This window comes from Leptinotarsa decemlineata, unplaced genomic scaffold, assembly GCF_025532065.1.
Source record: "Leptinotarsa decemlineata unplaced genomic scaffold, Ldec_3_MD MMD2_tig00000035_RagTag_RagTag, whole genome shotgun sequence".
Classification (NCBI taxonomy): Eukaryota; Metazoa; Arthropoda; class Insecta; order Coleoptera; family Chrysomelidae; genus Leptinotarsa; species Leptinotarsa decemlineata.
The window spans coordinates 2,411,952-2,426,938 of record NW_027412540.1 but is presented as its reverse complement, the minus strand read 5'-3'; the positions used below and the strand labels follow the sequence as shown (position 1 = coordinate 2,426,938).

The 14,987-nt window shown below is 34.2% G+C and overlaps 2 protein-coding genes across 12 annotated transcripts in view; one reads left to right on the top strand and one right to left on the bottom strand.

Annotated features, from left to right (window-relative positions):
* Positions 1-6,785, top strand: part of LOC141480961 (uncharacterized) — a 160,996-nt gene extending 154,211 nt beyond the window's left edge. The window contains exon 2 of the transcript XR_012464663.1: positions 6,536-6,785. The gene's annotated coding sequence lies outside the window, so the exon portion shown is untranslated. The remainder of the gene's footprint in view (positions 1-6,535) is intronic.
* The window catches only part of Glut1 (Glucose transporter 1), a 356,436-nt gene that overhangs the window by 31,692 nt on the left and 309,757 nt on the right, over positions 1-14,987 (bottom strand). For 10 of the 11 annotated variants that reach the window (XM_074171717.1, XM_074171707.1, XM_074171715.1 and 7 more), the window contains one exon: positions 9,220-9,249. The exons of the other annotated variant lie outside the window; for it this stretch is intronic. In XM_074171717.1, coding sequence (XP_074027818.1) covers positions 9,220-9,249 — 30 coding nt within the window. The remainder of the gene's footprint in view (positions 1-9,219; positions 9,250-14,987) is intronic. 11 annotated transcript variants of the gene reach the window in all.

Here is a 14,987-nt window from a genome sequence, read left to right as displayed (position 1 = left end):
TTTGAACCATAATGCCTTCTGAGTGGAAAACAGATGTTGAAGTGGTAAACAAAAATGTCGTTGAAAGTATTATATGCGTCTTCGATATTGAAAAAATTGTACACGTCATTCCAAGACTCTCTCTCTCTGATGATTGAATGAATCTATTCACGTTATTAGCACTAAAACTTCTGCAGGGTTGTGGTACCTCCCTCTTTAGTGGTGAGACAGTCTCAACATATTCAAATAATACAGTTCGATGATCAGAAATTGTATAGTCCAGAACACATACAGGCATTAGCATCCCTAGAGTTTTCAGTTGCATCAATATTAAAATCTCCAGTTAAAATAATATTTTTACCTGGCATATAAATAAAATCTAAGACACTCATCAAATTTTCACAAAAAATACTAAAATTTCCTTCCCGAGATCTGTAACAGACTAGTTTCACAACAGACATACCCTTGTAGTTTTTACAGTGCAACCCACATATCTCATAATGTCTATCAGAGCAAAATTCATTTAATTTAATTCAATTCAACTCATCAAGAGCAAAAAATGCAACACCACCATTATGATAAAAAGTTCTACAAAACTTACTTATAAGTGTATAACCTCCTATGTGTTTAAAGTCTGTTTCAGCCGAATTCATGTGAGTTTCAGTTAAACAAATGAAACCAAACTTACAATCTAGAATATGATTTCTGTGAGCAGTTCGTATATCGCGAATACATGATGACAGATGCACAGACAATAATGGTCTGACGGTTATCGGAGCGATAGAGATGCTCTTTATGCTCTATCGATGTATATCTACTGTCCCACAAGTGTTGGTCACATAGTCTCTCACAGGAACCGGTGTCTATTTTCTAGGAATCTCTATTTCACACTGAATGTTTAAAATAATTAATTGGTCACGTCATTCGTTTACATTTTTTATGATACGTGATGACGATTCGTCAAGGCTGGCCCGAAGACTGTCTAGGTGCAAGGGACAGCTAACACAGCAACATGAAACTCTGTGGATGAGGATGTGGGACATGAAAACACTTTGGATTTGAGATTTTTTCAATTCGATGTAATTGACAACGAAAATGAACTAAATAAATCAAATATACCAAAATTATTCATAAAACTCCAAACTTTTCAAGGTGAATTAGTTTACCTTATCCACAGACAATGTTAAGAGTCATGCATGCAATGAAATGTACTAGTAAAGAAGAAAAGATCACCCCTGTATATATGAGATGCTGGGTTTGGACCCGGCCCAGCGATTAATTGGGGAGTTGGTTCTATTGTGAAGAGGTTAAGAGCTATTTTATCTAAAGATTGTATGAAATAGGAAAAGTTGTGAATGGGATCTGCAGCTCACCAAAATATAGTGGTTAACATGTTGATCTATAAAACTTTAATATTTTCAAAAAGTTTAAAAAAAGGGGTATTAGATATATTCTCAAACATAAACATCAAACAAAGATGTACAAATTACTTTTATTTTCCAAAATACGATAAATAAAACATCATTTAACATTTTGAAAATTATTTTTTTAAAAATAATTTTCGATGATAAAAATGTTATGGGGTTGAAATTTCCAAAAAGCATTCTTGCTTCATGAAATTATTTCGATGTTAGGGAGCAGGTAAACAATATTTACTATCAATTTCTGAATTTTCTGTTCTCCGTTAAAATAGTTTTTGTGTTTATGTGTTTCCATGTAGGTACAATTTGGCACATGGCAGGTAGATGTAGTTGACAGAACTTGGGTGTTCTCCAATGTGATAGAAATACTATGGGACAAGAGATTACATTCTCAAATGGCGGTTCGCGAATATCTTTCCTTTCAATTGTTACGAAGGTAACTGTTGTATACTCAGACGGTTTGACATGAAAACATTAAGAAGGACTTCCTTATGTATTTTAGGGTGTATATGCATACCCTGCATCTGTAGAAGTATATACATCAGAACCACGAGAAGATTGGAAAAGGCATAATACAGAACCATAATGTAAATAAACTACCGGATATGGTATATCGACAAGTCACCAGTCACGGAACACGCCCTGAGTAACGAAGTCATAATACTTAACGAATTCAAGAAAAACCAGATATTCTCAACAACACATTACAAAAAGTGCTGAAAAAACTGAACAAATTCAGAAGCCTCCACCAATTATTGTAGAGTTGAACAAAATCTTTAATGATTTTCATGTTCTGGTACGAAGTTTTCTAAATGCTCGAATGAAAGTCATTTATGAACACACTATAAAAATCAATAAGCAAAACGAAAATTATTTTGCATCATTGAATGACAAGGAATATCCGTGGCATTCATATGAAATTAATCAAAATAACCCCATCAAAGTAATGGGCCTAACGTGGCGATACTAAACAATCTCTTAACAAGGTTGAATCATTTAGACATCATAAAAATGTTGATGTTATATACGAATTACTAATATATCAGGAGTTAGAGTTCAAATACTATCATTGAGAAAATTCAAACTTCTGACCCAATGCAAGAAATGAAAAGTTCTGAACCGTTCGCAAAAATACTGCGCGAATCGACCAGAACGTGTTAAATATACTAGGAAGTACCCAACTATCAATTGTGAAGGACATAAAAAAATTCCAGTCAACACTATGTGGGTCACCCCCGCCCATTAAAGAGGATGCATGGTAGCAGAATAAATGAGAAAACCACCGTAATTAAACAGTAGAAAAGGATGCAACAACAGAGACTAACATCCAAAACCGAAAAAACTACTCCGTTACATATAAGCTCGAGAGTGAAACAACTAATCAAAACAAGATCTCTATTATTGGAAGTACTTTCCAATAATCACCATTACCAACATGGATGATCCCATTACTGAATTTAAATAAAGAGCAAACAAAGCTTTTTCTAAAAACTTAAATGTCAGATAGTCTGAGGATAACGAAAAGGAATGTAAATAGACTACTGCAATATCAGTAAGAGTTGCAGATTGTTTTATTGGAAAAATAAACGTCTGTTTCATTTCTGAAACACATTTTACGAATAAAACCCATATTAGTTTTGAAGGATATGAATTGTTGCATACGCTATATTCTAATAACACAACCAGAAAAGAGGTAGGCTCATGATAGAAAAAATTCAGACATTATCAAAAAAAATTGCTACAAAACAGAAATATTTCAAGTAACTTCAGTGAGCGCTGAAAACAAAACACTTTTGAACTTTATGTTGTTGCTGTGTTCTTTCTGCCAAAACATATCCTGAATAGATAATTATGCAAACTCATTGAAATTTGACATTTACAATCAAGGGAAAGGAACCTCTGAAGGCAGTTGATTGATTAATTTGTGAAACACTTTCTACAGGTTATTCAACATATTGGTCTACTGACCCCAACCAAATCCCAGACCTGATTTATTTTTCAATAATCAGAAATATTTCTGTCATTAATATACATATTAAGGAAGAATGTGACATGAATTCCGACATTTCTCCCATCTTTCTCACAGTGAGCGCTGCTGTTATTAAAAATCCACCATGTCCTGAATAAACTATTAGATTAACAGATTGGCGAAGTTTTTACCTCCACTTAGAATAAACAATATATTTGTCGATCTCATTGAAAAATTAAGAAATTAGCAAGCTGTATGGACTGAAGATGATAATTAAGCTGAAGAAATTGAAAAACAGGTCTCTAGAGCTTCATGCAATGAAACCAAACTCAACAACACAGAAGAGAAATTAGAATAAATAAAAACAAATCAATTGGTGACCATCTGTGAGAATTGACATATGACAGCCAAACTAATGATTTTCTCTGAAAAGCCACCAAGAGATGGAAAAGACCAATCTAGCAAAATCTTCCATTAGGAAATTCAAATAAAAGTTGGACAGAAATGAATAATGAAATTATAGAAAATCAATCCAAGAAAAGCTGGGTGAATCCATAGTGAAGCTGACATACGTTATCATTGCCGACCCCGTAATGATCCTTAAACCTGTAAAACTAAGAAATATAGTATCATCGTACAGGCATCCATTTGCCTGAAGTTCCGAAGCTATACTAGAGGATATTGTTAAAATATGAAACGTCTCCTAGTAGCTGAAGATCCACTTCCATCACACCAATTTGGGTTTCGAGAAAGTTATTCAACTATACATCAAGTCAAAAATATAAAGGATGCAAAAGAGAGGTGACTAGATGACGATAAAAATATAGAAAATCATAAACTACCTTGTCAATCTACAACAAAATACTTTGGGATACAGATATTGAGACCTATATAGACATACAGCATCCAGCTGTGGGATTATGCCAGAAAGAGTAATTTGAATGTAATCCAGCGATACCAAAATGAAGTACTACGGCTCAACAGTGACCCCACAGAGACCTAAAAATTGATATTGGTAGCAGGACCATTGAAAAATTTTCCGAGAGTCCCTCTCGAACAATTGAGACCATCCAGACCCTTGACAACGCGGATCTGGTTAGAAGACTCAATAAGCTTTCGAGTTAGCTGAGTAAAAAGCAGTGTATAGAGCAAGTTAATATTTGTGTAATGGAGTAATGGAACCCAAGGAATACTGGTGAGCTATAGTGATAATTATCAAATTATGATTTTAATAATATATTACCGGTGTTTAATGAAAAACACATCTAATTATCATGCCAGGTTGAACTGAGAAGCCATCGAAATACAAAAACAATTTCAATTTACCAGAGGAAAGTCAGAAAGTCAAAAAGCTTGGCTACATAGTCTAACTAACATCAACACTGAATAGCTTGAGGTCATCAAAAAATCTTTAAACGATTAATTGGAAAAACTACTCTTTGTAATTGATAAAGTGGAAGTGATATTGAAAATATTTTTCTGTGAGAACCTCCTACTAAAAATATTCTTTTTCGATTAATGAAAATTATATGGTTAGGATAAAAGCAACTATAGTCCGTTCATAATTTGTTGATAGCTCACTGCAAGTTTGACCCTCATTAGAGAACTGAAATACAGAGAGGACAGCTAATATGATATAATAACAAAAACCAAACTAAAACTGACAGTTTAAGATGTTTTCGACTAACCCACCTTGTATCTGAAGAAATACAATACAGCTATAAAACTTTTAATCCGATTATGTAGGTATTTTGAGTGGAAATGAGTGACCAGTGTCGTAGAGTATATGATTAAAACATTAGTTACTTTAAATAAATAAATATATTAATATTCTTAAACTGTAGGTACTGTAAACTGTATTTTTATTTTAAAAAAATTTCTTTATTTTATTCAAAAATAATAAGTTACTTGCAATTTGTAAAAGATACATTTATTTAATTAATACCTATTTTTAAATGATATAAACTACGATTACTTACAAAACTATTCAAATTCAAAATAAACAGGATTATCTTCGGAATCCGAGTCGTCTTGCAGGTTAATAATTAGCGGTTGTGTCTCTACAGTCGCATCAATTATATTGTCAAGATCCCACATTTTTTGTTCTTCTTCTAATGCATGTCTAACTGCATCTCGCCAATTTTGTTCTGTAATATGTTGTAAAGACTCATATAACAATTCACGTACAGCTTCTATTTTATATGACGTATTTTTTCTAGCCACATAGCTTTTCATTTGTGCCCAAATGAGTTCAATTGGATTTAATTCGCAGTGGTAGGGTGGAAGTCTAAGGACTGTGATGTTTCGTCTTTCCGCCATTTTGTCAACTACGTATTTCTTGAACTTAGATTTGTGTTGCCGGGCAATTTTTAAAAGTTCTGCTTTAACCATTCCATCTTCGTAAGGCAGGGACTTATTCCGCAGCCAGTCAATGATATCCTGTTTCTTCCACGCAGTCGTTGGAAGTCTTTCAACTAGTGGTGAATGATAAGGTGCATTATCTAATACTATAATTGAGTTTGGTGGTATATGTTCCATCATCTGCTCAAAATACTCTTCGAAAACATCAGCTGTTATCTCCTCGTGATAGTCTTTTGTGCTTTTGGATTTGAATTCCAACAAACCATGCTTAGCAAATCCTTTTTCACTGCCAATGTGAGAAACTATTAATCTACTGCCTTTACCAGAGGGTAGGGAAATACCAGTAGACCAGCCTTCCATAAAGGCTTGCCTGGAGCTTGATATATTTTTATCTGTCCAAATTTTTGTGAGAGTATGACCTGCGTTTACCCACGTTTCGTCCTCATAGTAAATTGGCCTTCCTTCAGCCCGAAATTTTCGTATAGATCTTAGATACTTTCTTCTCCAACATATTATCTCTTCCCGGTCAATCAAAAGTGATTTTCGGTCTGATTTCTCCCACCGGAAATTTAATTCTTTTAAAACTTGCCACAATTTGGTTCGTCCGACATGAGGCAAATCCGAGTCGTCTCTAACTTCTTGTAAAATTTTGTTTAAGTTGGGTATTTCTTTTTTGTAAAAAACTTCCTGAATTTTCCTTCGAATACCATTTTTGGCAAATTCATCAATTTCAATAGGTTTTCTCCCCCTCTTTAAGTATTCGTTTGTATTTGGGTTAGCTATACCTTTTTTTTTTTTCTGATAGGAACCTATATATTGTTGACTCCCCTACGCCCGTCATGTTGGCACAACTCTTGATTATGTTCTGAACAGTGTTTGTGGGATTCTGAGAAATCAGAGCATCGTGAACGTTCAAAACAATAGTCTTCTCTCATGGTGAATAGACAGACTTACTGACTGTACGCAACAGTACCGGTGTAAAACTTGATGATGTTGATGATGATGACGAAGCCATCGCAAGCAATCAAACAAAACAAGCAGGAACGAAAGGTACGTATATGTTTGTAGGAATACTGCCGTAGACGCCGAAACACCAACGAGCCGTAAATTAAATGCGATTAAAAAATGTACTAAACCAAAAATTATTTTCGTTCGTAACAACTTCACCCTTTCAAGGCAAGTTTCGAATATAAACTGAAGCTTTATATTTAATGAATAAACACCTCAGGAACCTCCGCCTATGATTTTACGAGTTTTACGACCGTTTTATGACTTGGACCCTCATTTTGTGCTATCGACAAATTATGAACGGACTATAGTTATATAAATGTTTTTAACGAACCGTCATTGTGATAAAGCAGATTCGATTTTGGGAAACAAGATTTTTGGTTCTTGACTTCTCCATCATCGAAAAAAAATAAGAGTGAAACGCCTAAAAGATTTTTTACAAAAAAACTTTTCATTCTTGAAAATATCTCCTATTCAATTTGAAACAGATTTGTTTGTTCCATTGTCATATAGTTCTGAAATTTTGCAAAAATTGAGTGAATCATCATTCGAAGATATAAAAAGTGCTAATGAAGATTTTGAGCTTTTCTTATGAGTAAAATTTGATATCAGTAAATTACGATTTTATGACGTACAAATCGAGAAAGAAAATTTGTTTATAATAATAGGGTCGTTCAGTCATGTTATATGGGTCATATATTTTGTATATGTTTGTCATCAAGAATACAATGGTAAAAATCTCAAGTGGATGGCATTTACCGTTATCAGGAAACGCAACTTTGTCAAAAGCAATTGGTTTTGAAATATTTGAATAATGAGGATGAAGTATTCGAGTGGACTGGCATGTTCACGAAATGAATAAAAATTTTGTCTACCATGTCCTTTGATAGGTATAAATGCATTTAATATTATTATGTCGAAATAAATGTGATGGAAAAGAAATGGGATGAACTTATTTCTTTCAATGAAGTATTATCAGTCTAGTCCAAAATTCAAACAGATAGATCAATACGTCATATAAAGGTGAAATAATTGAGCAGTTTTTAGATCAAGTCAATTCAATTAAGAATCAAATGATTTGGTGGAGCTACAGTTCCATTTCAATTAGGTTCGATAGAACACCATGCATGTTAATTGAATCAGGAATCTAATGCAACACTTTTCATACCAGAACTACTTTTCATGAATCAGGAAATCTACGAAATGATATACGATGCAAAACTTCGTTTTGATTTTGAAATTCTCTGAGCTACGAGAGAATGAGATACTGCCAAAAAAATAATGCAAATATGTTTCAGCAGTTATCCAATATCGAACAAAGATTCTTCAACCGAAAATTAAAGAAGTTTTGATGATGTATATTATAATATAAAAGGAGTTATTACAAACAATTTACTAATTTACTAACATTTTCATCAAATCAACTATCGCAACAATTTAACAAATCAATAATTTGAATATTATATGGGTAGGTAAATTTGAACATAGAATAATCTTACTTAACTTTCAAAACTTGAATGTCCTCTATAAACAGTTTGTACGCCATTTAAAGGTATCTCAATATGTTCAAACATCTGAAACGAACGATATCTCAATGATTTTAGAAAAAATTGGTACCAGTTGATTTCCAATTTGCAATTTGGTCTCTTTCCCCTGAGTTAGTACAACGTCTCTGTTGGTTAAAGAAAATGTTCTTATCATAAGAGCAGTAATATATTGCTTTCTTCGTCTCTATTCGCGTATTCTACAGTTTTTTCAATAATTCTTTGAATTAGGTTAATTAGAAATGGAAAAAAAATTATGAGATACTATAATCCAAGGTCCTGCCCTGATATTTTTTTTCTCCTCTTCATTGATTTCAAGGAGGAACGATTCAAAAAAAATATAATGTTTGGTTATGTAATAAATAGTATTAGATTATTATGTAATATTATTATGATGAAATTTTTCTCAAAAAAAATAAGGTTTTCTCTGATTTAGACTTCAGCTGTTTCTGAAGTTGAGTAAATTCAATATTTAACTAACCATCTGTAGATTGAGTTTCTGAAAACTATTCTATTTTGATGACTGAGAAGAAACCGAACCACGTTCATGGATTCAGATATATATTCTTCTTCAGATTCCCTAATCAGTAAAAAAATTATTTTAGGTTTAAATACTGATAGAAAACGGACAACCCCCGTATTTGATCAATATATGTGCCATACTTATTGAAACTATTCAGTAATTAGCTCTAATTTTCTTAAACGAAAGTATGGTTACGCAACGAGATTGTGAATGTAAATGTAAACAAACGGAATGAAAAATTCAAATTAGTCAAATAAGTAGGTATATTAGTAAATATAAATATCGCGTGACTTGCGGGAATGTGTACCAGAGGGAAAGGAGAAGGAGGCGAGAATTGCGAATACGCCTGAAGAACAACACTACGTGGACTACGTGCTTCATGCGTTTTGACGCAAGCTCATGCTATACACTCACCCGTACAGTTGACTATCTCGAAAACTAGCCCTGAATTGAAAAAAAGAACATCAGTTATTCAGATTTGATTAAATAACTATCAAGTATTCTATGAGGTTCAGATTAGAGACAATTTTGTATAGAATTCTAAATGTATATTTCTAGGCAAATATAGTCATATTATATTATTAGCCTTATACAAATTTTTTGTCATTTGTGGTATTACTTTTTTCTAAAAAACAGCTTATTTTCTGTACAAGATCACAGAAATACAAAAACGATATGAAGTAACACTGAAAATTCGTTACATACATACCGAAAAACAAAACGTTCAAAATGAATTGAATACATTGAATATTATTAGTTGGTTCACACATATATTAGTTTGTTTCAAAAGTCAATTCCAAACTGTAATATATCAGTGAATTTATTTTATTCGAAATGAGCTACATTTGGATCAGTGCACTTTTGTCAATGTAACACAAGCCGATTAATTTAGTTAGCATAAAAATTGGGTGATTGGGATTTGATGAAGTCGACAAAGGCCGTTTTTGCTTGGTCCTGAATGGCAAAGGTTCTACCGGTGAGAAAGTTATCGAGGTGCTTGAAAACATGGTAGTCATTTGGCAAGAGGTCTGGAAAGTATGATGGGTGAGGCAGAACTTTGACGCTCAATTCGTTTAATTTTCGGACGGTGATTTGTGAAACTTACAAACAGGCGTTGTCGTAGAGCAGGATTGGACCTCTTCTGTTGACCAGCTGGTTTGACCCGGTTGCAGAAAGTTAAATCTTGAATCACACCAGTTATTGATCACCATATGGTAACCATGGTCTTTTATTGGTGGGCTTCAGCCTTTGGGAAGTGCATGGGTGACTTATCGGTGTCCAACCACTGTCCTGAACTAATTAAATGATATAGATATAGAAATAAAATACTTCGTCTAATTTCCACTTACTTAATGTATTGATATTAATACGACCAAGGTTTCGGTTTTTACACCATTCTCAAGTATTCTAACACTACTGACCTAAGAGAAATATCGGGGTATATATATCGGAGAGTAGGAAATAAGATATATACCTACATTCATTAATACCAACTACATGAATTTCAAACTGTGATTAATTGCGTTGTCATCTTTCTAAATTCAAAAGTGGAGACCTACACAAATCTGTTTGTTGGTTAAGGGTTCTATATTTTGTGTTTTTAATTGATTTATTGATTTCCATGGCTTGCAACAAATTTATTTTCCTTCTTTTACTACATGTATGTAAGATTTTGAGGTTTTCCTTACTTATTTTGTAAGTGGAAATTAGACAAAGTATTTTATTTCTATATCTATATCATTTAACTGAAGATGAATTTCCACAAAATAAATAAGTCATCAATATCACAAACTGTCCTGAACATCTCCTGTTGTAGTAGAGGATGAACTTTTCATCACATGTGACGAACCGATACAAAAAATGGTCGTTTTGGTTGCAAAACTGCAAAGAAGAGTAGAGTTCGAAAAGTGAAAGTTCCTGTCGATCGTTTAAATCGTGGGGCACTCACTTTTCGGATTAATTGACCTTTTCAATACGTTTTGAAATATCCAATACCGCATTGGAACCGATGGGTGACTTGCCAGTTTCCACCAGGGTTCTCAAATACTAGTCCTGGATTACTGAAGGTCTACCAATTCGGGGCTCATTTTCGAGACTGAAATATCCGGAACGAAATTTCGTAAACCAACGTCGAACATTGCGTCGTAAGAGGATCCACATTTTTCATAACATTTGAGCTTTTTGACCTTCCTAATACATTTTAAACCATCAAAAACCGCATGGGAGCTAACGCCCAGTTCTTCCGCCATCCCACGCACCGTTTGTAATGGGTCAGTCTCCACCAGGGTCCTCAAATCGCCGTCCTGAATTACTGTAGGTCGACTACTTTGCGGTTCATCTTCGAAGCTGAAATCTCCGAAACGAAATTTCGCAAAACAACGTCGAACAGTGCGTTCATTAACACCATCATTGCCAATTGGCCGGATGATTTTTGCAGGTGTTTCGATTGCGCTTTGGTTCAATTTGAATTCGTAGAGAAAAATTGGCCAAAAATCGCTTAGCGACATCATATAGTGCAGGGGTTCCCAACCTTTTTGCACCTGCGTACCATTTGACTTTTTGAGAAATATTGGCGTACCACCAGACCTACATATTTTAATGAACGTATAATATTTACTCTTCTTGAAGTATTCAAAGGCTTTTCTAATTGAATTCCTGAGAAAACTTCATATTTAATGGTTAGATATTTGTTTATTCATAACAAGCTTATAATAAAGGAGGGATAAAAAGATCAAAATGGTATTAGTTTACAGTTTTATTTATTACCCATAGGTCTGAAAACATACAAATAGAAAATTATTAAAAAGTCTGCAAAAAATAATCATCATACAAAATATATTTTTATAGTATTTAGTGCGGAACTTGTTGTTTGCCTGTAATTAAAATATCAACATTAGGGGTAATGGAACTTATCTTCACTCTTGAGTTCTCTTCAACACTTATTCTGCTTCTATATTTATTTTTTATGTACAACAGTTCAGAAAATCCACTCGTAACAAATGGCATCAAACATAGAAGAGCTTGCCGGAAGAGCAAACGGTACTCGGTTTTCATCGGATCCAGAAATTAGTTAAAGATTTTTCTTTGAAATAATCTTTCATGGAACTATCTTCTGTGAGGTCGATAAAACTTTCTTTTAGTTTCAATTCATTTGGCGAGGTTTCCGAAAAAGGATTTCTGATCCAATCCACTTTTGAATAACCTTCAGAGAAATAATACTTCTTAAAGCTTTTAAGAGGGCCTTCCAAGTGAACAATGATATCTGCAACCACATCTGGCATTGGAGATATTTCATTTTCTTCAAAAAATGATGATAGAGTGGGGAATGCAGATAAATTCTCCTCCTGTATTTGTGAACAAAACATGTCCAACTTTCTCTTGAAAGAGTTTATTTTTTCACTGGCTGTGAAGGCTGTGTTTGGTCCCTCTGAAGTCCCAAGTTCAGTGTATTGAGTTTGTCAAAAATGTCGACTAGGTAACCATTTTTCATCAGCAAACAATTTTTTCATGTCAAGATTTTTTTCACTTCAAAATATGAACTCTTCTGATCTTAGTTCAAAGAGACGGTTCAAAATTTTCTCGCGAGATAACCACCTCACTTCTGTATGCAGGAGTAAAGTCCTGAATTTGCCACCCATTTTTTCACACATCAAAGAGAATAATCTTGTGGTTAGAGCCCTAGCCTTTATTAATATAATAACTTTCACAGCATCTGATAAAACGGAGTTAAGATTTTCCGGCATACCTTTAGCAGCTAATGCTTCTCGATGAATGACACAATGCATACTTTTGGATTCAGGAGCAACTCCCTTCAATTTTGCTGCTAGTCCTGTCAATTTTCCTGCCCCATCTGTACACAAGCCAAATACACTTGGACCAGAAAAATGAGTTCCGCTGTGGTATTTGATTCAAGTGGTTTGCAGAAAAAAAACTCTTCTATCACCTCTTCATTATAATCAAATCGCACGAAAACAAGTAGCTGCGCCATGTTTGTAACATCAGTGCTTTCCTTAATTTGAAGTGCAGAATAACTGCATTCTTGCAGTTTTAAAGCCAGTTGTTCTTCAATATTATTAGATATATTATCGTCAATTCGTCTATTTGCTGTGTTATTTGACAGTGGTATTTTTTCAATTTCTTTGGCTGCCTTTTCCTAACACGGCTTGAACCATAACCACAGCGGCCGACAGCAAAAACATCTCACCTATTGTGTGAGGCTTTCCATCTTTTGCAATTTATTAACTAGCAAGGTATGACGCCTTTATCAAATTAGTATCAGTATTGACAAACTTCGTCAAACATTGGGTTTCTTTCTTTAAAAAAATAGATTTTCTTTCAAAACCACAACGAACCTGTAATGCCAAGTGAAAGTAAAAGACAATTCTTTTGAAGACCCAGAGGTAAAAAATGAAACACCCTTTGTTTACCACTGGTGGTACGCGTACCACCGGTTGGGAACCTCTGATATAGTATCAACATCAATGTATAAAGTACAAAATTGTCTCTATCGAGCAGTATATACCACAACACAGTTGAATGAATAATCATTGAGATATGGAGCTACAAAAACACATGACATTAAAACGGGCAAAACTTTTGAAACAACCTAATAGTATTATATAATGAACACTAGAGCAAATAGCAATAAAAATCAAATTTTCTGTTGAAATCTTTGATGGATCATTGAACAAAATATAATAAATGAAATAATATTCCTCTTAAAGATGATCACTTGGTGATCGAAACACGTGTCGAGGTGTTAAAATAACGGTTTGGTGTTGGGAATAACTCCAGTAATGTTCAAATGAAATACCTAATAATCAAGTTCAAACATGACATCAACTCAGAACTCTAATGATGAAACAAGGCTGACAGTCACTATTTCATAATAATTTTGACTTAAACATCAACAAATTTAGCAGTAACTGAGTGACGAAATCTAGGACCATATTGTATGCTCAAACAAACATTTTTCCAACATGAGTTTTCATTTCTCTTATTTTGTTTGGAATGATTAACTTGTGTCTAGTTTCAAAATTTCAAATAGTGAAATTGTATGTTCACGTTAACCTTCCAGTTTGGATTTGAATAAACTTTAAAGAGTGATGGTCACCATGTTGCACTGGCGAGTGGCTATGGAGCCCGAATCCGGTCTGTAAGTGTGCCCGTTCCAAAATTGAAGGTCGCCTCTGTCGGTTGTATTGTCAATTGCATATGCAGGAAATTTTCTGTGAAGATTCCTGCATTGGCGCCGGTCGCCGTAAGTATATCCGAGACGGGCTTGAATATTTAAAGTTAATTTCTTTAGATTTGTTTACTGTCTGTCTTCAAGCATAGCCCACTGACTAATAAAAAAAGTTTTTCTTCCTTATTCAGAGGAATCGGGCAAATTTCGGATATGCAGTTGGTTGGTACCTCGTCCACTAGATGGAGTAACATTTTTGATGTTCGCTCCAACTTAAGATGCAAGAATTTCGATTTTCAATTATGGAATATCATTGACTTTAGGTCGATGATGGTCACTATGTTGCACTGGCGAGTGGCTAAGGAGCCCGAATCCGGTCTGTAAGTGTGCCCGTTCCAAAATTGAAGGTCGCCTCTGTCAGTTGTATTGTCAATTGCATATGCAGGAAATTTTCTGTGAAGATTCCTGCATTGGCGCCTGTCGGATATAATCCAACGCCGTTCGTGGTATTAGCCAGTGGAGTAGTTGTTTTCTGACAGGCGTCAATTCATTCAACCTACTGTGTAAGTATATCTGAGACGGGCTTGAATATTTAAAGTTCATTTCTTTAGATTTCAAGTTTTACCTTACGAGGGAGACCTTAACTGCAGGCAGTGCAACAAGAGTCAGAGACAGCTCGTCATATTTTATACGAATGTGGGACACAAGATCACAGAAGGCAAACAATTTATGGGCAACCCAAATTATGTGCAAAAGTATATGACATATATCCAGCAAGGGACTAGATTGTTGAAATGGATGGCATGAAAAAGATAGGAGAAAAACACAATGAGCCCATGGATATGCAGTGTTTTCCGGGCACTGGAGAGAAATGGACAAGTCAGATGGTTGTCAAGTACTAGAAAAAAATTGACATGTTTCACTCTTTTTTCTCAATATCAATATCTTTAAGTTTGGTCCGTGTTAACTGATATGCACTATATAATAACTCAAACGT